Source organism: Ictidomys tridecemlineatus, chromosome 6 (genome assembly GCF_052094955.1).
Source record: "Ictidomys tridecemlineatus isolate mIctTri1 chromosome 6, mIctTri1.hap1, whole genome shotgun sequence".
In the NCBI taxonomy this organism is placed as follows: Eukaryota; Metazoa; Chordata; class Mammalia; order Rodentia; family Sciuridae; genus Ictidomys; species Ictidomys tridecemlineatus.
The window spans coordinates 49,364,365-49,389,764 of NC_135482.1; the positions used below are offsets into that span (position 1 = coordinate 49,364,365).

At 33.2% G+C, this 25,400-nt stretch overlaps 1 protein-coding gene across 5 annotated transcripts in view; it reads right to left on the reverse strand.

Annotated features, from left to right (window-relative positions):
* The window catches only part of Msrb3 (methionine sulfoxide reductase B3), a 160,167-nt gene that overhangs the window by 62,087 nt on the left and 72,680 nt on the right, over nt 1-25,400 (reverse strand). For 4 of the 5 annotated variants that reach the window (XM_040280370.2, XM_005328702.5, XM_021728684.3 and 1 more), the window contains one exon: nt 23,222-23,250. In XM_040280370.2, the coding sequence (XP_040136304.2) occupies nt 23,222-23,250 (29 nt within the window). Of the gene's footprint in view, nt 1-15,201; nt 15,278-23,221; nt 23,251-25,400 lie in introns of those variants that run through there. The other variant, XM_078053208.1, reaches the window with a different exon arrangement.

Genomic DNA, 25,400 nt, shown 5'->3' on the forward strand with positions numbered 1-25,400 from the left:
AGAGAAGTGCTATAAATCAAAAACACTATAACAAAGATGAAAAGTTCCTTTGATGGGCTTATCAACAGACTGGACACAACTGAGGAAAGAATCAGTGAGCTTCAAGATATGTCAAGAGAAGTTTCCAAAACAAATTCAAAGAGAAAAAAGAATGAAAAAGAACAGAATATCCAATAGCTGTAGAATATTTTAAAGGGTATAAGATTGGCTTAATAAGAATATCAGAAAGTGAAGAAAGAAAGGAACACAGAGATGTTTAAAAATGGCTAAGAAATTTTCAGAATTAATGACAAATACAAACCATTTGTCCTAGAAGCTCAGAAAACACTGAGCTGAATAAATATAAAAAATCTATACCTAGCCATAACATTCAAATTGCAGAAAATCAAAGACAATGAGTAACTTTTTAAAGAAGGCAGAGAATGGGAAAAAACACATCAGTTGAAAAATAACAAATATAAGAATTAGATTGGATTTCTCAGGAACCACACAAGCAAGAAGAGAGTGGAGTGAGGTACAGCACTGAAGGAAAAAAAACTCACCACCCTAATTATATATTCTGTACAATTTAAATTAATAAAAAAAATTGAAAGAGGAATAAAAATATTTCTCATATAAAACAAAGTTGAAGTTTTCCCAAAACCATTTACTGAAGAGACTGTTCTTTCCCTACTGTATTCTTGATATCTTTATGAACAACCAATTGACTATACATAAATAGATTGACTTCTGGGTTCTCTATTCTGTTCATGTGTCTGTTGTGCTCATCTACTTTTGAAAGTACCACATTGTTTTGATTACCACAGTATCTTAGCCATTCCTGCTGTATAACAAAATATTTTAGACTGAATAACTTATAAAAACAGAAATTTAATTCTCCAGTTCTGCAGGCAATAAAGTCCAAGATCAAAGCATTTGCAAATTTGGTGTCTGATGAGTGCTGGATCTCTCTGCTTCCCAGACAGTGACTTGTTACCAGGTCTTCATAAGGCAAAAGGGTACAATGGGCCTAGCTAGTTCCCTACAGATCTTTTAAAAAGCACTAATCCCATCAATGAGGGAAGAGCCATCAAAATCACATCATCTCCTGTTATACCTCTTAGTTCCAAATAGGAGATTTAAGTTTCAACATGAATTGTGGAGAAGACACAAACATTCAAATTAGAGCACATAGTTTTGTAATAGATTTTGAAATCAGGTAGCACAATACCTCCAGCTTTGGTTCTTTTTGCTCAAGATTGTTTTAGTTATCTGAAATATTATGTGGTTCTATATGCTTTTAAGATTTTTTTTCTATTTCTGTGAAAAAATTTTTTGAATTTTTGTTTTGTTTTGATTTTTTTGTACCAGGTATTAAATCAAGAGCCACTTAACTACTGAGTCACATCCCCAACCCTTTTAATATTTTATTTAGAGACAGGGTCTAGCTGAGTTGCTTAGGGCCTCACTAAATTGCTGAGGCTAGCTTTGAACTCATGATCCTCTTACCTCAGCCTCTAGAGCTGCTGGCATTACAGGCAAGTACCACCATTCCTGACTTGGAATTTTGACAGAGATTGCATTGAATCTGTAGATTGTTATGGGTAGTATGAACACATTAACAATACTGCTTCTTCCAATCCAAGAAGATATCTTTCTATTTATGTTTTCCTTAATTTCTTTCATTAATTATAGTTTTCAGTTTAAAGATTTTTTTACTTCCTTCATTAAATTTATTCCTCAGTGTTTTTTTTTTCTTTTCAGTACTACATGGTATGGCTTTCTTGAATTTCTTTTTTGAGTAGCATGGTGCTAGTGTATAAATGTGCACAAGAAAGAATGAAATGGAATTCTTATTTCACACCCTCCCCAAAATGAACTCAAAGTTAATTAAAGAATTAAAGATAAGACCTTAAATTGTAAAACTACTATCACAAAAAATAGGGAAAAATCTCTACAACACTGGTCTGAACAATGTTTTTTGGATATGACCCCAAAAGCACAAGCAACGAAAGCAAAAACAAAACGGATATGGCAAACGAAAAATTTCTGCACAGCAAATAATCAACAGTGATAATTCACAAAGTTCATATAACACTGATGAACTTTTATGTGCACCAGAGCAGTAAACTATATAAAACAAAAACTATTTAAAATACAAAGAAACTTGGTAATTCTCAATTATTGTAGGAGCTGTTAATGCACATCTTTCCAAACAAAAAAATAAAATAAAATAAAGCTTAGTGAAAACAGGGAAGAAGAAAATGACATGAATCATATATAATGAATAAGCCTTGCTGAATATAAAAAAAATCACCTCTTTATATTCATTTACAAACTACAATTAGTTCTAAAGCAATAGGGCAACAAGAAGTAATTTGAAATGGAAGAAATGGAGCTCACTGACAGGGAATTGGAGTGGTACTGAAGAAGTAAAAATGTCTTTCAAGTCCTCTACTATTATAGGTACTCTATTATTTGGCTGAGATTCAGAGGCAACATTCTGGGTTTTAAGAAATGAGTCTGATTTGGGATCACAATTGTTGATAGGTTCCTAACACAAGGACTGAGAAACAGTGACCAGAAGAGAAGACATGAAGTGGAGTGCCAATGGGGGTTCTCAGGAATCAGATAGAAGACCAGCTGTCTGAGTTGAGAAGGTCAGAAAGACACAATGGATCTAATGCTGAGCTAATTATAAATCCACTCATCCCTCCTCCTTGATTCATTCTGTGTATCTAAGCAAATTTTCATTGAATTTCTATTAACAATCAAGCACTATGCTGGATACAGAGTTAAATAGCGAATAAAATCAACATCCACTATTTTTATCCTTGTATACCTACTTCTGGCTGTATCTAGCAACTTACCTCTGTAGATACACACAGGAATTACCTAGGGAGCTTTTAAAACAATGTCTCAGTTCCAATTGCAGCAACCTTGAGTAAATTCATCAGTGATGGGCTTGGCACCTCTATTTTTTAAAAGTTCCTTAGGCCATTCTTCAGTGTGGGGTAGTGTCATGAAAAACTGTTCTATGCACTTTGCAGAATAAGAAATAGGAATGGTTAACAAATATATGAAAAAAGTTCAAAACCTCTAGCAATTATAGAAATGCAAATTAAAACTCTACTGAGATTTCATCTCACTCCAGGAAGAATGGCAATTATTAAAAATACAAGTAACAGTAAATGCTGGCAAGAATGTAGGGAAAAGGATACACTCATATATTGCTGGTAGGACTGCAAACTGATACAACCACTCTGGAAAACAGTATGGCGATTCCTCAGACAACTCGGAATGGAACTGCCATTTGACCCAGTTAGCCCTCTCCCAAAGGACTTACAATCAGCATACTGTAGGGATGCAGCCACATCAATGTTTACAGCAGCTCAATTCACAATAGTTAAGGTATGGAACCAACCTGGGTGCCCTTCAATAGATAAGAAAATGTAGTATATATCCACAATGGAATATTACTCAGCCATAAAGAATGAAATTATGACATTTGCTGTTAAATGGATAAAACTGGAGACTATCATGCTAAGTGAAATAAGCCAATCCCAAAAAACAAAGGTCAAATTTTCTGATATGTGGATGCTAACACATAATAAGGAGAGAGGGAAAAATAGAAGTTCATTGGACTAGACAAAGGGGAATGAAGGGAGGGGGGATGGATATAATAAAGATAGTAAAATGAATCAAACATAACTTTCCTATGTTCAAATATGAACACATTACCAGGAAAACTCCAAATCATGTACAACCACAAGAATGGGAAGTGATACTCCATGTATTTGTATGTCAAAATACGCTCTACTGTCATGTATAGCTAAAAAGAACAAATACAGAAAAAGAAAAACTGTTCTAAATGACACTAGACCTAATAACCAGAGTTGGGGCTGGCTAAAGTGAGTATAAATGACTCCAGGTGCAAGCAGCAGGACTACTGTGGCTAGAAATCGAAGCAGACACTAAGGCTTTGCCACTTGAGACACTGTGCTTTTGAAGTCCTCACTTACCCTCTCCCCTCCTCCATCTGTAGATTCCTGGGATATTCTCCCATTTTCTTTTAGCACTTGGTTCAAATTTTCTCTTTCTAATACAGCTTTCCATGGTCTTCTATAACTCTAACAATCCTGTTGATAACTCTTCCAGGACTCTGGCTTCATGCTTCCTCGATCTTTACAACTCCCAAAACATTTTTTATCATTCCCCTGGTGTTATCAACCAACCTACACAAACCTGTAACTTATCATCTTTGAAAATCGCTCCACACCCTCAAGAGAATTGAGAGCTTTTTTTCCTTTCTTTTATTATTTTCCTTCCCAATGGGAATTTGATTCTTAGCACCACAACCTAAAATTCTAAATAAATCCTCCACTGAAACTGTTACGTACTGCCAAGTACATTATAGGTTAAAATGTTTGATAAACTGACCTTGAAATCTAATTTTCTAATATGTTGTTTCTATAACAAAATGCAATCTAAGCTCAAAACAACCTACAATGGACTTAAAAAACCTAATCACTCCTTGAGAGCATTCTGTATATTATATTACTAGCCAGTGTTTGATATGACAGTACCACTTATATGAATATGAATTATGAAGAAAAGACAGAGCCAGAGACCCACACAATAAATTTTAGTCTACATTTGTAAAGTCACAAATTAAAAGTACAACTAGAAACATATATCGTGGATATCTTCATTTAAACAGCAGTGGTTTCTGAAGAGGAATACACTACTATCATAAATCACTTTTCTCAATTTCTATACACATTCTGGTGTATTTCCTTTTGAACTTTTCTTCCTGTATAGAGAGAGTGTGATAATCTACCTCTATTATTTGACATTTAAGCTATTTAGGCTGGCTTTCTTTCTTTTTTTAAAATCTAAAACAATTTTCATTATGATAATGCTTCCTGACATTCTTTCACATTTAGCCCTGAATATTTTCTTTATAAAGTCTCCCAAAGCAGAATTATTGAATTAAGTAATTACCTAATTGCTTTTCAGAAAGAGTGCACCAATTTATATTACTACTAATATTTGAGGGTAGACATTTAACCACATTCTTGAGGTCCTAATTTTTTTGGCAAACATTTTTATAGTTAATATGATTTGCCTTTCTATAATTAATAGTTTGGTTGAACTCTTGCAAATGCTTATTGACCATTAGTATTTCTTCAGTTTCTCCTTTTTCCTTTTTTTATTAGGCTGTTCCTATGAATAAGACAAAGTAGAAACAGTTTAGTACATTGAAAACCTTAAGTCCAATGGAAAGAACAGATGAATGTTAGAAGCAAACAAAATTGAAGAAACTGTGTTCTGGGTTTTTTTTTAATTCTTTTTTTTTTAAGACATGATTATTTGAGTTCATCTCTGTGAGAAAGAAGCAAGCAGAATCAAATAGCTTCAAAATTCAGAAATTATAATGATAGGATAATGTGCAGGAGAGAATTGATGGTATTCCTGTGGACCAAAAAAAGTACATCTTTTCCTCCAGAAGTATAGGGAATGGGATAAGTATGAGTGTAGATATTTGTAGTTACAGAAGAAAAGTTCAAGCCTCATAGCCTCAAGTTTCTAAAAAAACAGGGTCAAGATTATTGCTCAGAAAGAAAAGAGCGGTAGACAAGGATATCTGAGAAAAGTGATAGAGGCATAGGTGGGCTATAGAACAGTACCAATAGGCAATCTGAAATCGAAGGCCATAAATCTCCAGTGGCAACTATCCCATCATTTTATTCTTTCTTTCATCAGGGCTGAAGGAGATACAGTTGAAAGCAGATGACTGGGGGGTTTTCTGGGGAATTTAACATAAGGAAAACAAACCCAGGGCCCAGGGAGCACTGGCAAAAGAAAAATGGTCACCATGGAGTCTGGAATGGATGTGGAAGAAAGTAAAATGATAGGGTATGAAACAGAGTAGGTGGGAGAGGGTCAAGGAAAAGGGTCATGACATGAAAGATGAACAAACTTGACCTTTCCATATTATCACTAAAATCATGCATAAATATAGAAATAATTAGAGAAGACTAAAATCTTCAATAAATGAAGAACATTTACCAGGAAGCAGATAAATCACAGTAATGGAAAAAGGCAATGAGTGGTTGCATAAGATGGTAAACCTCAAAAGAAGAGTTCTCACATGAAAAGGGAAAGGTAAAGTTCTGACAGAAATAATAAAGACTTTCTGACAACACTGCCTTTGGGTATGGAGAAAAACTGCAGTTGCAGGAAGGTGGGAGAAGGACAGAAGAGTGAGAGGGAGGGAGAGTGGGAGAGATAAAGAAATGAAAGAAACATTTTGTGAAGAGATCTGAGAATTTTAAAAAATGTGTATCTACAAAGGTATCAGAGCTCCAAGAAACACAGTAGAAAAGACTGCAAGCCTAGGAAGAACGAACCATGGATAAGAAAATAGAATAAATATAAGGGCATGAGAGAAAAGCACTATAGGATAGGCAAGTACAACTGCAGGGGGAGACTTCTGCATAGCACATTTTGCTAGAGACTCTAAATAATACTGATCAATTCTCCCATAACAAGAAAAGCATTTTAAAATGGGGCCCCAGATTTTCCACAAACATCATTATTTACTACAAGGAAGAAACCAACCTTTGAGAACATTTACATTAATACCCAAGGTAGTAAAATAGAGGGCTGTGTGATTAGTGCCAGTACTCTTTTCCTCATTTTGTGTTCATAATATTCAAATGAGAGGTGGGAGGGAAAGGGAGTGAGAAGGGAAAACGCATGGAAATGGAAGGCGATCCTCAGGGTTATACAAAATGATATATAAGAGGAAAGGAGGGGTAAGACAAGATAATACAAATGGAAGAAATGATTTACAGTAGAAGGGGTAGAGAGAGAAAAGGGGAGGGGAGGGGAGGGGAGGGGGGATAGTAGAGAATAGGACTGACAGCAGAATACATCAGACACTAGAACGGCAATATGTCAATCAATGGAAGGGTAACTGATGTGATACAGCAATCTGTATACGGGGTAAAGTTGGGAGTTCATAACCCGCATGAATCAAACTGTGAAATATGATGTATTAAGAACTGTGTAATGTTTTGAACGACCAACAATAAAAAAAAAAATTAAAAAAAAAGCTTTTTGTTTATGAAGTGCTTATATAAATAAGTCCGCTCAATTCAGTTGAACTATGCAAGTGGATTTATATAAATAAATCATTATTTTCTCAAACTTTTTCAAGAGCTATTTTGTGAAACACTGAAATGTAGGACCCTCTCACGGAGAGGTGCAATCTGGGCGGCCCCAGGGAGCCTTCTGGAAGATACACATGGGAACTGAGCTCCTGCTCCCACATGAGCAGGAGATCAGTTCCCACGTGTCCCACTTGTCACTCCCAGACAAGCATACCCCCCTGAACACAGGAGTCATTTAGTACAGGGTGAATGGTGGTGATAACGGGAGGTGGGGACCATTTTTCTACTTCGTTGGCCCAAGGACATCACCATTTTCTAGTGGACACAAAGACACTTCATACGTAGAGACCCTTGCTAAACACATAAATCAGCCAGGAACACAGTGTTCGAGTCTTTAAAAAAAGCATTTCAAACTTACTAAACAGGTGAACTAATGTTTCTGAACTTTTTTTTGACAGGAGTAAATGCTAATGTTTTCTAAAAGAAATAAAAGGTAATAGAATTATTAGTTGTTTTCTATAGTTTGCATCATGAAAAATTTATGATTCCATTTACAACTCAGTCGTACTGAAAAAATATTTCCATCTTATTTTCATATTCTTGGGTGTGAAGAATAATTTTCTTAATGTAACTCCAAAGTAAATATCATAAAATAAAGAAAAGATTACATATGCTACTAACAAAAAATTTTGAATTTCTATAGAGAAAAAAGCAAAAGTGATCAACTGAGAAAAATATTTCAAGGTTTATCATTAGATGCAGGAGAAGCATCACTAATGTGTACCATGCACTTTGCTAAGTATTTCATGTATTATTTTATTTAATCCTCACAACATTGAGGTAGACATTATAATTATTTTGTTTTACAAATAAGGAAACTGAGGCTCAGAGAGATTGCCTTCCTCAAGTCTTATTTTATAGGGCTTAAAAGATCAAGTCAGGATCCAAATAATCTGATCCAAGCCCTGCTCTTATGCCTACCCTCACTTCCCAACATACACAAAGTGTTAGTAAGCAATTAATTCACAAAGGAAGGGTTAGAAATGATCAAAATGAAAAAGAAGAAAACTTGCCAGTCATTAAAAATGAAAATCAAAATAATGAGATTCCACCTTTTACCTACCAGATAGACAAAGGAAACAAAAATAGAAATATTCAGAGCCAAATGGGTAAAAAAGGGTAATATTCAGAGTTGGTTAGTGTTTTCAGAAAAACAAAAAAAAAAACAAAACTGCTAAACACAGATTGTGAGAATATAAGTTGAAATAGTTTTTTCTGTAAGTCTGAAATATTAAAATAATATTCAAAAGTCTTAAAAATATACAGACCTTTTAATTCTTATTTCATTAATTTTATTTTAATTTATTCATGCTGTTGAATTTTCTCTTATTTCTCTTTGTTCATTGCCCTTTGAAGGTTCTCAAACCTTATTGTGTCAAACAAACTCCCTGAATGCCTTTAAAATGAGATAGTGTCGTTGTACTCTAACCCTGTCATCCATTAGCTCTACAATAGTCTTACATAAATAAACTCAAAAGTTTAAATAATGAGATAAGAGCAAGAAATATAAGGAAATATAGTCTATATTAAAGGTATATAGCTGTAAAACATTTATAACAAAACTGACACCAAAGGTCTTTGCTTCATTAATCTTTGTGAACTAGAAAAACAAAGTGAAATCCTGTCATCTCTTGTTCTGCTATAATACGCTGCTAATTTTACTAAATATCCAAAAATGGATGATGACATTTAAAAATCAATATGAATTATACTCCAATTTAATCAAAGATGAAAATATTCCTTTAAAATTTATAATTTCAGGTATTTAATTTTAAAAACCTCTTCAAACAAAATTCAGGAATTATCAAGACCAAGTTTAAACTATAACATGAAAAATTTTAACACACTGAGCAAGATATTATATTTAATATGGTCTCCCTCAGTACTGGACTTATTAATTATTTATTGAAGTACATATTTTTAAGTGTTTGATACCTAAAAATTTTAGCAAATGAGTTTGAACTAAATTCAAATCTTACCTATGATTTGATCATTAAAAAAGAAAAAAAGAGTCACCTGGTATGATGGTGAGGTTCAAGAGGCTGAGGCTGGAGGATCTTGAGTTTGAGGACAGCCTCAGCAACTTAGTGAGGTCCTAACTTACTTAGTGAGACCCAGTCATAAAATAAAAAATAAAAAGGACTTGGATTGTAGATCAGTGTTCAAGAGCCCCTGATACCAAAAGACAGGGGGAAAAAAATGTCCACCCTTAATGGAAGCACATACAAAGATCCTAGAATCATGTAAGCCCACTTTACCAATTTCCATTTTTAAGGAATTAATACACAATGATGTGACCTCTGCCTTGACATCATCAGAGATGTGAATAACAATCTATAGTATATATAAATAATTCAGATAGTTGGCTATATAGACCATTTTTGAAATAATATCCATTGGAACACCATGGTTTGTGAGGAAAGGAAAGGAATGGTACAAAATATTGTGGATCAGAGACAAGTTAAAAGAGTACAAAAGTAAAGTGGGAGAATGGGAAGGAGGTTATAGATAATGGGTTCTCAACACTAACAGAAAAATACAAGATCAAATATTTTTGTTATATTAAATGTCAGACAGAATAAAAGGAATAATATGTATAACTAACAACTTGAAGTTCTTTTTTAAAACTATTTTTAGTTGTATATGAATACAATACCTTTATTTTATTTATTTTTATGTGGTACTGAGGATTGAACCCAGTGCCTCCTGTATGTGAGGCAAGCATTCCACCACTGAGCCACAACCTCAGCCCCCTTTAAGTTCTTTTTAAAGGGCAAAAATGTAACCCATCCATCTGAAGCAAACAAATAAACAAACAAAAAAACCCAAAAAACAGGACCAAAGGGAACACAATAAATTAAAAAAAGAAGAAGAAGAATGGCAGGTACAATTCAAAAACATTTGTTTTCACAGACATTTAAGTAAGCAAATGTAAATAAATATTAATTCATTTGGTATTTACTTCTCAAATCATCTAGTCACCACTTGTCACCCAATTGCACTTAATGTGGTAATTAATATAATAGATGAATTAAATAGGCCTCTGTCCCCAAGAAAGTTCAGAGTATAGGAAGTTAATTAAAGTCACTTTATTTTATTTTGTGAAGTTTTAAAATAGAAATAAGTTTTAAAAGGCAATGTATTCTTTTTCCTATATTGATCTTATAAATTCATAAATATGGCTTGCTAGAAAAATTATACTATAACTGATTGAAGATTAGCTTCAGATTTCTTTCAGAAATCAATGCAAGTGTTGATACAAATGGTATGCCAGTAGTAATTGGAAATTAAGAAGTGAGGGCTGGGGATGTAGCTCAAGCCGTAGCGCGCTCGCCTGGCATGCGTGCGGCTCGGATTCGATCCTCAGCACCACATACCAACAAAGATGTTGTGTCCGCCGAGAACTAAAAAATAAATAAATAAGTATTAAAAATTCTCTCTCTCTCTCTCTCTCTCTCTCTCTCCCCTCTCTTTGAAAAAAAAAAAGAAGTGATAAAGCAAAGTTGGGGTGGGACTGAATTGATTCTCCTAAGCAGACACAATCAGAAAAATGTATACAGTTTTAAAGGGATTTAATACCAGCTCATATAATTTGCAACATATTTTTGCTTTGGTCTTATCCATTCTCTTCCTCCCACCAAACAAAACCCATATCACTATTCTTTCAAAGACAGGATGATGTGTTTGTTTAAGATGAATGGTATCTTTAGACAAAGCAGACTTCTTCCATTTGCCATTTTACGTAGTATTTACACATAACCTCGGTGAAGGAGAAAAATGGGGGATTAAAAAGACTTCCACTAGGTAAATATGACAGAGAATGAATACACATCATTATCTCTGGATAAAAAAGACAGAGCAATTAGAACCAATGGGCAAAGTTCCAACATTAATAGTTATACTTGTCACCTATTTATGAACATAGAAAACATTTATAGTTAAACATTCTAAAATGGCCTATTTCCAAATGATGAAGAGCTGTCTAGTTGTAAAGATAAATTTTTAAAAATTACATACTGACTAAAGTGCTACCCTCCCTAATTGAAAACAACAATCTTAGATCTTTCATGCTAAACCTAATAAATCTTAACACTTTAATGAATATATTTAAGGATAGCCCAAAAGCTATATTTTTGTTAAAAATTTGTTCTTAATTTATGCTGTTTGAGCTAAAAAGAAAGCACAATTTGATAAGGTAAAACAACTTCAAGTGGATTATGAATGATATATTTTTCCTGAAGTATTTTACTCCTTATAAATTTTAAGGTAGAAACTTACGATTGTGGTCATTAAAAACAGAATGTGAAAATATTTTAATCTTCTTCAGACATTAATCATGTCATCTTTACTAGATCCCCCCACTAAGTTATTTGAAACAGATTAAAATGTTTTCTAAGCCATAACTTTACTCTTTCTGATCATCTATATAAAACTATGCTATTGATACAGTGACAAGTGTGGTTAGCAGATAAGTATAGGAGCTTTCAGTTTTTTTTATATGAATCTATGACTTGTATTGTGTGTATGTATGTGTGTGTTGTGTGTATATATATATATATGTAAAAGTTGTAGGAATTGGGAAAATATGTTTGGGGAAAATCATGCCAAAAAAAGAAAACTGTTAACTCCAGCAGTAAGAACAACAAAATAGGAAAGTGAGTCTCTACCAATAATGTTATAAAATAAAAAAATGATTCCAGTCAGGCTTAGTGGTGCATGCCTGTAATCCCAATGGCTCTGAAGGCTGAGGCAGGAGGATCACGAGTTCAAAGCCAGCCTCAGCAACTTAGCTAGGTCCTAAGCAACTTAGTGAGATCCTGTCTATAAATAAATAAATATATACATAAGGATATATATATATATATATACACACACACACATATATATAAATAAATAAGTATATATACATATATATAAAAGATGACATAATTAATGACTGAAGAAGATTAAAATATTTTCACATTCTTTTTAATGACCACAATTTTAATGTTCTATCCTAAAATTTATAACAAATAAAATATTGCAGGAGAGAAATATATACACATAATACACACACACACACATATATATATACACACACACACAATCCCACAACCAAAAAGAATAGAGAAAAGAAATAATTCCATTGGGTTCCAATAAAACAAATATGTATTTTGAAAAACCATAAAAGTTAATTTTCTTAAAAACTGATTACAGAGTAGAGGAAGGTGAATAGGGGGAGGGAGGAGGAAAGGGAAAGTGAATGGGGCAGAATTCCATAAATTCTCCCAAATTTATGGAATCATATATACTTCAAAATAAAACTAGTTGTTATCAAGATGCATAGCTTTACTTTAAAATAACTGAACTAATAATGCATCTGTGTTTATATGATTTCCTACTTCAGGAATAAATATTCATTCATCATTAATAAAAATTATTACTCATATTACCAAGAAGTTTACAAATACTAAAATAATAGCAACTAGCTATTGAATCAACTTTTAAATCAACTGCACAACTACACTGGCACTGAGATATAATTATTTTTTCCATAGGTATAATACAGACACATGAGGACAAAACAGTAAGAAATCTCCATTGTCCTGTTCATTAAAAAATAAATAGCAGAGAGAGGTGACCTTCCTTCATGGTTATCACAATTGTGTAAGAATATGCTACCAGTAGTACATTTCTATGCCAAGAATTGCTTCTGCTAGATATTAAATTATTCTAAAATAATTTAGACTAATAATTGCTCAAGGCAATGTGCAAAGTTTATATCAGAAATGTTACAAAAAACTCTGTGAAACTAAACAGGGGCAAATTAAACTTCCAAATTGATGAAAAGGTATTCATTCTGACATTAAAATTTCTTTTTTAAGTTCATATATTCATTTGTGAAAATTTCTTTTAACAAAAATATCAGTGTGTAGTTATATGAAGTTACATCCAGATCTGACAGATCTGTTATGACTATATTTGATGGTTTATAAAATTATTAAGTTACAAAAATGCATAATAGCTTTACAAAGAAAACTTTTGGAAAAAATAATTATATTTCATCATGAATAAGTTTAATATGATTGCAAAACTTTTAGGAGAGAAATTTTTATTCTCATATATATAATATACATAATGGGAACAATAAGCAGTTCTAAGTTCTAGATATGCAGTATTCTACAATCCTGAAAAAAAAACATATGAAATCATACAGAGCTAGAAAAATAAATACACTTATCACATTGCTTAGAACAAGAAATTTCCTAATACACAAATCAGTGAAAGCCACATATCTGACAATATCTCAAAGAAAAATGCTAAATAAAATGTAGATCATGATGAAAATAAATTGAGTAAATTCCTATATAATTGAAAAAGCAAGTATGTAGATATAAAGCAAGTCACAATATATAAAACAATTAAACAAATTCCTACAACTCAGTTCAAATATATTTCATTTGAATGAAATTTTAATGCTTTCATTCATAATAAAAGCAAACTCTTAGAATACAATTACATGGAAAAAGTTTAATGCATTTTATTAAAATCTCATAACAAAAATAAAAAAATTTAAATCTAAAATGTGAAAATAAACCCCAAACTCTTAATTTTGAATGCCTGGGGAACATAAAACTTATTATTTTGGGGAGAAAAACTACTGATAAATGTAAAACTTGAATGTGCATTGTTGAGTTTGTGTTGCTGTTTTGTCATAAAATATTTTCTCCATTGTTGAATTTTTTGATCCTTTACACCTCTTACCTTCTTCAAATGGCCTTTCTTCCATCCATAATGTGAATGATTTGGAAATAACATAATTTGTAGACATTGTTTTTCAACAAAAATGTTTTTGTTAGTGTCAAATATTCCATATTGTTTCAAAAGGGGCAAAGTATACTTCTTTGCAAAATCAACATCATTCCATGTCATTCAATCACTCACTATTTATTCAACAAACATTATCACATGATATTGTATGAAAACATAATGTCAATGCTTTTAATGTATAATAATTAAATTTGGAGGGGGTGAGGGTGCTGGGGTTGTGGTTCAATGGTAGAGCACTTGCCTAGCATGTGTGATGCACTGGGTTCAATTCTCAGCACTGCATATAAATAAAGTAAAGAGATCCATAAACAACTAAAAAAATAAAAATAAAATGTAGAGTTTTTTAATATTTTTTTGTTCATATTTATTTTTCATCCTGGAAAATTAATGAATAATAATATATAGTCTGCATGAATTAAGTGAATTAATAAATAGAAAGTAAGAATAAAACTAATGTTAGCAATTGTTTTTATTATCATTACCTACAGAGTTAAGTCCAAACTTTTTAGCAGGTAGTCTCTAACAGACTCCCAACTATACCAGGACCCTGCAACAAAAATCCTTCAGTTCTTGCAAGTTGTGTTACCTACTGTTCCTCAAATACATTTGGTTCCTGTGGCACTATGCCTGACCCTAAGTGGCTCTCTGTTTAAAGCATTCTCCCAATGCCATCCTTAAAGATACCTCCACCAAGAAACTGTGCTAATCAATCCCTATCCTAAAGAATTCTCCTTTCTAATATTCTCCTAGGATTCCACTTTAGTCTCCTAGGGATTGCACTCATATTGCCCTGAACTTATAGATTTCATCTCTTCAATTGGTTTATAAGCACCATAAAATAAGAATTGTGTCATAGTCATGTATCCTCTACCATGTCCTACATATAATAAGAGCTCTTCATACATGCAAAACTATTGATCATAAAGATCACAAAATCAAAGTAAAAAAATGTCTACATACTGGCTCAATGAAACAACAACAGTATTCTTCACCTGAAAACATTAGAAACAGAGACTGCCCATTAACCACAACTGCATCGAAGTAGCCAAATTTGTGCCCTTACATTCAACAAGTATTTCTATTTAATAACTAAAGAAGAGAAATGTGGGAGAACATATTGCAAATTTAACCCTCTATACCCAGAAATGGCATACCTTTCACTGCAAGAGTTAGTCATATGTCCCCATAGATAGAAAAGGCCTGGATCATAATCTCTGGCTAATTAGCCATTTCCCATCAAGAATTCAACACTGCAAATGGGGAAAATAAATCTTTTATCATTATTTAAGCATATCTATCACAATTAGAGAATAGAACAAAGATCTCAAATCTTATGGAATCTTTCAAAAAGACAAATGCCAAATATTTTCTCTGATAATAAGGTGACTGATGCATAGTAGGGTAGGGAGGCAGAGCTTGGGAGGAATAGACAAACTCTAGATAGGGCAAAGGGGTGGAAGGGGAAGAGACAGGGCAGAGGGTTAGTAATGATGGTGGAATGTGATGGACATCACTATCCAAAGTACATGTATGAAGACATGAATCAGTATGAACACACTTTATATACAACCAGAGATATGAAAAATTGTGCTCTATATGTGTAATAAAAATTGTAATGCATTCTGCTGTTATGTATTTAAAAAATAAAATCAATTTAAAAATTTTGTGGAATTTTTATTTATTGAGTAATTATTTCTTAGCAGATACCAAAGCAATAAAGTTGAAAGAGGCATGGTTGTTGACTTTAAGAAACTCACAGATTTGGAGAAAAAGAAAATATATATACACATAATTATAGCAGATAAGAAATGCCACCAAAAATGCATGTGCAAGATAAGTTTTTGGACAGAGAAAGGGATGGCTGACTACTGGGAAGGAGTCAAAGCACACCATATTTAATTGAGGCAGCAATACTTGAGGTGAGCATCAAAAGAAAAATAGAATCTTGCCAGACAAATGGTGGAGCTGGGAAGTATCCTATATGCAGAAAACAAAGGTTTGCATATAGAAAAATCTCAGAGCCTTTCTATGGAGTTGGGGGGTTAGCAGTGGTAAGAGAAGGGGACAGCACTGGTATTTACCAGTAATAAAACATCTTTCAGTTTCACAAATGAATTTGGAATAACATAAGTTTCCTATTTAGAGCAACCTCTATTTGCATGAGCACTGATTTGGAATAATGTCTTTATAAGAAGACAAGCTCAATGCACGATCCAAGCAAGTTGGCTAGCACTAGATCACATGGAGCATGTGAAGCTGACACTATAGGGATGGTGTTATGATTTGGATCTGAAATATCTCCCAAAGGTTCCTGTGTTGATGGCTTCGTCTCCAATGCAGCAGTGTTCAGAGGTGGGGCTTTTGGGAAATGATTGGACAATGAGGGCTCTGATCTCATCAATGGGCTTATCCACCCATGGGCTGGTTCGTAAGTGGTGGCATAACTAAGAGGTGGTGGAAACACTAAGAGGCAAGGCCTAGTTGGAGGAAGTAGGTCACTGGAGGCATGCCTTTGAAGAGTACATTTTCCCCTGCACCCTTCCCCCTCTTTCTTCTTTTTCCTTCTACTTCTCCTACTTCTTCTCCTCCTCCTTCTTCTCCCTTTCCTCCCCACTCTTTTTTCTTCTTATTTCTTATTCTCCCTCTCCTTCTTCTTCTTCATTCATTCTCTCCCCTCTCCCTCCAGCCTTCCAGCTATGAGATGAGCAGTTTTCCTTTACCATCCCTTCTACTATGATCTTCTTCTGACCATAGACTGAAACCATGAGCCAAAATAAATCTTTCTTCCACTAAGTTATTTTTCTCAGTTATTTTGTCACAGTGACAAAAAAACCCAACTACAACAGATGGTAATATCAAAAGACGCGGAATTCAGGTGAAACACATTGAATAACAGACTATCTCCTTTCAAAGTCCTCTTCAAATAAAATAAACAAACAAATAAATAAATAGTGATATAAAAGTTATATTATCTTGAATCAAATTTATCTATTGAATGTGCATCAAACATAGTGTTTTGAATCATCAACAGAGTCATAAAAATTAAATCTATATTAAGCCCAAAATCCTTATGTACTACTTTTAGATTTACTAACAATTAGTTAAGACCATATTCTTTGAACACTAAGCAATGAAGCAAAAAATATTATCAAAAGCAGAAATGGAAAATTTGAAAATTTAAAACTACTTTCCTAAAAATTATTGTATTCAAAAGAAAATCAAAACTGCAACTATTTAAAATACAGTATAAAAACCTCTAGAATCCAGCTAAATCTTTGATGAAAAAAATTTATAGCTTTAAATGTTTTAATTCTGAATTAGCAAAAGAAAAAATATAAGATTTAAATATGTAGCATAGTGGTACACAAGAAATCCAATGTAACCACTAAAATTTTTAGAAATAAGAAGAGACCTCACTTAAATCTATTTCATCCAAACCTCAGTAGTTAGCCACTATGCCTTGCTAACTACTAGTTTATAAAAGAAGCTGAATGTCTTTGTCCCCTTTACTTGCTTTTTTATAATATAGTGAGCTATTGTAGAGAAGGTTGCCTGATTTTTTAGGTCAACCTTGAATATGATCCAGATAGGTATAGATAGATAGATGGATCAATAGATAGATAACTGCAAAGAAGAAAGTATTCACAAATATTTGTCATTGTTCTCATCTCAATCTCATGATGATAATTAAATGTCACTGTTTATTGAAAGCTATATAAAAAACTACAATGCTAACTGTTAGCATTATTGAGCTAGTCTCTTAAAAACTCAAAGTGGAAAACAAAGTGACATGGTTTGAATAAAGACAGGTGATTTTTGTCTAAACCTAAAAGATAATCACCTCATGCTTAAATATCAAGAGTTCTTTAACTCACCATCTGGATCTAAGTTTAGCCTTGTTAGGCCACCTCAGTTAAATATGGAGAGAAATCCATGTGAATTTGTACAAAGGATCAAGTAATGTAAAATTCCATGAGAGGAAGAATTGTACCCCCTCTTTCATAACTATAACCTCAACATGTTGCATATAGTATGCTCAATAAATATATGTAGAATGAATAAGTAGAGGAAAAATCAGTATTTCTTATTTGTGATACTGAATTATGCCCAAATACAGATTCAATATTCATATCAAATAATTTATATTTGCTTTCCTTGTTCTTCATTGTTACAAGACCTTTGAAAATAAAAGAAATGTAAAATGGCAAAACTAAACTGTGCAACAAAAAAGTATTGTCAACATATTCTCACACAAGAACTGAAAATCTTTTTCTAACTAATATTTCTTGAGGAAGGCTTACCATGTTAGACAAATTGTCTTATCTATTAATAAGCTTTGAAAATTCAAGTTGCACAACATTTAAATTCCTCATTTCCTTTCAGCTTGTGGCTACCATAACAGCTCACTCAATTCTTCACTGCCCTTATGCTTTAACTGATTGTGTTCTTTGATTTTCTTACTCTGGTGTGTAGATTCCTTTTTAACTACAGATCCTAAAAGCGACACTAGCTGCTTTTTGTTCTTTGGAAGCTTTCCCCCCCTCTCTTCAGGATAATTATATTCTGTTGTGCCTTTTATTATCGTGTCTTTAAGGATCTCCTAACCTTCTACACTTTCGGGCTTTATTTAATAGTGAGCTCCCGCCTCAACCCTCCACACTAAACCATGCTCATTAGGTTTCTTAATCCTCCATAATTTGCTTTCATGAAATCTTATACCTTTGAGTTGCTGTGTTCTATGAGCCCATTTCCTTAGTACAGCTATTCCAAGAAGCCCAGAATCAACAAGCACTAAACATAAGCTTATTCACTTTCTTGGCCAACATGACTCAAAAGGAAAAAAAAAAAATCTTTGTTTTGAATGTTTATGGACCATGAAACGATACCATTTAACTTGGTATTTCATTTTCTCACCCAAACATTGCCTGAGATGGTGAAGACTACAAAATTAGCCCACAGACAGTCCTTAACATTGTTATTAACTTAGGAACATCAGGTTCTTCTTAGAACAAAAATAACAATATCGTAATCTATATTAGTGATCAGTAAATTCTAGCTATAGCTTTGCCTTCTCAGAATTCGGAAGAAGAGAAAAAAGTATTTTTCCACTTATTCTACAAAGTTCTGTTTTTTCAAGTGGTGGCAGTTTGTTTTGGGGGGAGGAGTTACTAGTGATTGAACCCAGAGGTGCTTAACCACTGAACTACATCCTCAGCCCTTTTTATATTTTTTATTTTTGAGACAGGGTCTTGCTAAGTTGTTTAGGGCCTCATTAAGTTGTGAAGCTGGCTTTGAACTTGGGATCTTCCTGCCTCAGCTTCCCAAACTGCTGGGATTACAGGCATGTGCCACCATGTCTAGCACTCAAATGGGTTGTTTTCAAAAGACGTGTGCATGTTCTTGACCATAGAGCTAGCTAACTCTGGTCTTTTTTCAGCAGCTCATCCTGTTTTCTCTTCCATTCTTCTCTTTACTAACACCTTGGTTAATAGGGTTTGTTAAAAAGAGCCAAGACAGCACATATTTTCACTTTTTATTTTTAACTTCCTAGCAACCTTGGTTTAAAAAATAATCTTGGTAGTGGACTGAAAGAGTTAATGAAGTTTCCAAAGGTGCCTAGCTTACTCCAGCAAAGTTTACACTTCAACCCTGTGCATGTTAACTTGTGATCCTCCCCATCCAGATGATAGAAAGCAAAAGCCAGTAAGTTCTTTATTTAATTGGTTTGCATCTACACACTGACCTCCAGGGCTCTGTTTATATAGCCTATCATGCAATATGCTCCACAGTTCTCTGCTTCTTTCAAAAGCATGTTTCTCCTGAGATTTGATATATGGCTTTCATGTTTAATCACTACATTAAACTCAATGCTCTGCTTCCTCCAGCATCAACTAACTTCCCTTCTTGGGAGGTGGGGAGAAGAGCACAGTTTCTTGCTACTTTTGAACATAAAAGGAAGTCTGTTTTACTCTATTAGTAAAATCACCAGTTCCACATGATCTAGGCAAGCAACGTTATTATTACATCAACTAGGAACTGGTGTTAAAATGGAAACCTTAAAAAAAAAATTGTGGGTTTGCTATTCTCAACTGGCAAAACCAAAACCTTAGATGATCCAGTTATAAACCAACAGAAAAGGTTTTTAATCAGCATGTAACTCAATATATAGAGATCACAGCTATACAGCAACTAAAGTTTTAGCCAAACTAATTGTGAGAATAGAACATTCCTGAGATTCTCAGATCAGAATTAAATCAGTGCCTCTGCCTTGTGGTGAAAGGTTTTCTTAACAACACAATGCCCCATAAAAAGAATTTCCAAAGTTTCCTTAACTAAATGCTATGATTCTTTTCATAATAATTTGTATGTGATCCATATTTCTAAGATAGATAACCCCTGAAATTAATTGACACTTTTCAATAAGTCAAGACAATCTATAATTTCCAGGCTTTTTAAAAAATCATGTGAAATATATGTATTTTTCTTTAAAATATTCTGAACAAAACTAGGGGAAACAAATGTAGTCAATTATTAATAAGTAAAATTTAGATGCTGGTTCTTTGGATGCTCATAATGTTATACCTCTATTTTCAAATGTGGTTGAAATTTTTCACTATAAAAATTTTTAACTTAAAAAATACCAGGAGGTTGTTTGTGAACTTGCTTTTATAAAACAAGTTGTTACAATTCTGATAGAAATTTTATATCATTTTCTATGTTGATCATTTGATACATATTAAACTGAAAATTTGTTTTTACCTGTGCAGGCAATGAAAACTTTCTTTCCTCCTGAATCTCTTTCCATACCCTGAAACTCCTTTGTACAAACTACAAATGTTGTGCACTAGGCTCTGCATAAATTGGATACTTTCCTTTAAAATATATATTTCTCTGTGTGTGTGTATGCACACATATATGTATACACATATTTTATATGTGTATATATAAATACATGAAATTTGACTTTGAAATCCTTTCTTTTATGGCTAGTCACTGACCAGAGTATTTATTTTTTAAGGTTTCTTTTCTTAGAAAGATTGACATCATTCTTCATTTAGAAATCTTGCTTTGTCACAGCTGTATACAACATTAAACAGAGCCAGTTTACTTTCTTCTGTATTCAATGAACAATAGAAAATCTGAACCTATTAAAGTCATACATTTAATTGTTCCAATATGCTACCTTATTTCTAACCAAAATTTGCATGAGACAAAATGCCAAAGAACAAACTTCTCGCTTCCTTTGTCATGATTTCTCATTCACTATCCAGCTAAAAGAGCTTTAAGAAAAATAATTACCTATTTCTTAATTTGAAACCATCTGAATTTCCTCTATATTTAAACTCAAAATTAAAAGAATAAATAAACTTTTAATCAGTATTCCCCATAAGACTTTAAGAGTGCAGAACTTTGTAGTTCTCAAAGACATGCAGATGTTGTCCATGTAGACAGTAAAACAAAAAAATTAGGACTTGAAAAAAAACAAGACTCATGGACAAAATCTTTGGTTACTGTGAGTGAAAGATATGTGCACGTACAGATGTTATAACTATTTCCATGATAAATACTAACCTTCAGTACAAGAAGTTAGCAGCACACTTTAATTTGGATTTGAAAATTTAACATAAATTATCTGATTTTGACAATAGCTGCCTAATATTTCAGTTTTGTACACCATTTCCAGGTTTACCTTTGAAATGAACCTTGTGGACTTTTCCTTTTTAAAAGCTATATTCCAGATTCTGTGCCTTAAAACCAGTTTCTGGTTTGCTGTTTAGGAAAATTAAATCAGATCATAAGAAAGTAAGTTCTTAAATATTTTGTAACTGACTGGCAGAGATTCTTAAAAAGACATAATTTTTATGTAAAAACACATTCTCCATAAATTTTTTTCATTTTATTTACTTTTCAATTGTATTTATAAATTGTAAGTATTAACAAAATGAAAAAGACTTTTCACCATATTCTGAGTCACCTTCAGTTCAATAAAAGTCAAATAGCTGGTACAATGGCACCACATCTTCAGTCTCCAGATAGTTAATACTGTTTACCAAAACTGTTCATGTTACACTATCACTGTCATCTGTAATTCAGAAGACCTGGGACACACAGAATAAGAGGATTCCTGGAATCAAGATTCTCAACTTAGGTGAATTTGTTAATTTTAATGTATAAACTTCATAAAAAAAAGAGTCTCACCTAATTGAGGAAAGTCATAAAGCAATACAATAAAAGATGATGCTTATAAAGAAGAAAAGCATGTTAGCTCCTTAATACCACTATCAAAAAGTATTTGTAGCACTTGGTTCCTTTGTGATATTAATAGGCAAAAATATTTTTTAAGTTAAAACACAGTGGAACTCACACCAGAGTAAGAATGTTACTTTTAAACTCAACACACTATATATTTTTCTGCAAATTATTTTCTCCTGGAATCAAAAACCAATGTTTATGTATTAATAGTTTATTAAAAGACATTAATTCTTGTAAAACTGAACATGAAACAATTTTTTATTTATAATTAAAGTAAATATCATCAAGGACTCTGAAGCAATAAATCTCAAAAGCAACAATAAGGACATAGTCAAACCTGAGGATTACATGGCTACATCATGCTTTACAAAAAGAAACCATAGAATGAAGCTGATATGCCAGTTTGTGAGAATATAAATTTTGTCTTAATAGATATAAAACAACTGTTTAAGGTGATTTTCATTTTCCATAACCCACAATAAAACATTTTTTTAAAAACAAATTCATAGACAAATTCCATTTCTATTGGCTGAAACTCATCATACTTTGCTGGATTAAATGCATCCATCACCCACATTTGCTGACAAATCACTTGTAGACAATCTTCAAATTATTCAAGATGCTTTTTCCATGGAGAAAATAATATTCTATTTTGAGCAAAAAGTATGTACGACTACGACCCCCCTCCTCTGCTTTTAAACTGAAACTCTGCAGATATAGAACACTTAATGCTTATTGCAGAACTATGAAGAATCCCAAAGTGAACATCTCAAATTATGATTTGAAGCAGCCAATAGCTCTGCTTTGAGGTGGGGCTCATGTTTTGAAAAGAGACTGCCCAGTCTGTTTAAAATCAAAATGGTTCTTGATCTGATGAATTAATCCTCAGAGAATAATGTAAATAAAATATAGCCAGAATAACGTTATTAATGTAAACATACCTGAACCGGAGTCAAATTTGGTTTCTGACCTGCAAAGTGAAAAAAATTTTAGAATATAAAAATAGTTTGTAAAATAACAATAGTTATTTCATGGGAGGGGGGTGTAATAGTTATAGATTTCTGTATGTTGACCAAGAAGTAAAATGTAAATATAAAATTTATATTTTTAAAATGTAAATACACAATTTACATTTCTAAAATGTAAACATATATTTATTTTAACCATTTTCAGTGCATGCATTAACCTAGGTCCCCTAAAAATGCACAAATCAATACAGATAGCACAGTATGAAAAATGATACCAACATTTTAGTTTCTTTTTTTTTAAAGAAACAGGATAAATTGTGTTTTTTAAAAAGCACCCAACCTTTCAGATTAACTTGCTTCAGTAATATAATAAAGTAATAAAAACACGGATTTATAATTATTCTTTTTACTTCATTATTCAAGATTTTCAACTATTAATACCAAATAATTTCACTCAGTTCTTAGCACATAGCAAATGAACCTAGTAACCCCATACATTTAATAAGGAGAAAAAAAAACTGAGCCCTTGTGGGAACATTATGTTTCAGATATAGGTTAATACTGGTTGTAAATTCAGAAGCCTTTGAAGCTCTCTGATCGGCTGTGGGAAAACTTCTGTTGGGTAATTACTCTCAAGATGCTGCTGATGTGCTGTCAAGCAGAATTAACCCTATGACTAGGCCTATCTACACAGGCTACTATAAGACAGCATTGTCTATATCTAGCTCTCAAACCAATTAGTGGGCATGCTCCAGTCGATTTATATCACACATTAACAATCAATAGTATATATGTTCACAGCTGCCATAGCAATATACAAGAAGCAAGCAGCAGGAGTCCTGTTAAAGGATGTTACATTGACAGAGAAGATTTTTTTTTCCTAGGGAAATGTAGTTAACTAACTGGGAAAGGAGATTTCTTTGAAATTATGCCAGAGTACCAAAGCACTTTTGGAAGCAGTGGCTTTCTTCACCTAAATTAGTTTCAAGAAGTCATCAAAGACGGGGAGGGAAGATAAGCAAGAGGCTTCTTTCATCATAAAAATTCATTTTCTCAAGTACTCCCAAATAGTTTCACCTGATACTTAAACATATTCAGTATGTGTATATATATATATAGATAGATAGATAGATAGATAGATAGATAGATAGATAGATAGATAGATAGATGATAGACAGACTTGCATAGCGCGCGCACACGCGCGCACACACACACACACACACACACACACACCTGCACCCATGGTTTTCAACCACTATAATCCAGGTCCACTTCTTCCAAGTCCAATCCTCATCTCAGTTCCTCTCTCTTCCAGGTCCCTTTCTCTTTGCAGATGCAACCCCATCCTCTCTGATTCTGGAAAGCTTTACCTCAAGCCTACCACCATAATTTCACTAAGGCTGATGGCAACTCTAATTGCTCTTACCACACATTATCTAGCTGGCTTCCTTATCTAGGTCCCCCACTAGACTACAACCTTGGCTTATTAACCTCTGTAGGCAGGACATCTAAACAGTGCCTGATTCATGTGTTTAGATGTCTGTTAAGAAAACTTTTGCAAGTATAATATACATCCCTTGTCCTCCTTTCCTATATAAAACCAGAGGATTCCTTTCTTCTGAGGTTCTCTTCATCTATGTGCTAAAATGCACTCTTCTATCTGCCTTGAAGCCAAGCTGTATGAATTATTATTCCTTCTCTCTGTCATTCTCAAATATCTGGCCCTCTACAGCTTTCTCTTTCCTTCAGCATATAAGTACTCCAGAAAAATTTTTTTAAAGTCTTCCTTTAAATCTTTTTGTTTTGTTATCCCTCGTGTCCTCTGGCTTTACAATCAAGTTTACTGTAAAGCCAAGTTTACCAGCTTCACAGCTATATCCTATGTCATCTGTCTTCCTTCTCTGACTTCCCAACATTGTCACTCCTCCAGCAACTACAATTGTCCCTTGCTAAGGCTTATCCATGACTTCCTTACTTAAAATGCAGAAGCCTTTTTATAGTCCCTATTCTAGGAATCTCTTGCTCCTCGGACATGCAGGTACTTCTTTCCAGTGTGCATTTGGTAGCATCTTGCCTGCTCCCTGAACCTCTCAACCACTGTGCTTCTCCCTCAGTTTATTCCATGGCATGGGGCTTGGCATGGAATTCCCCA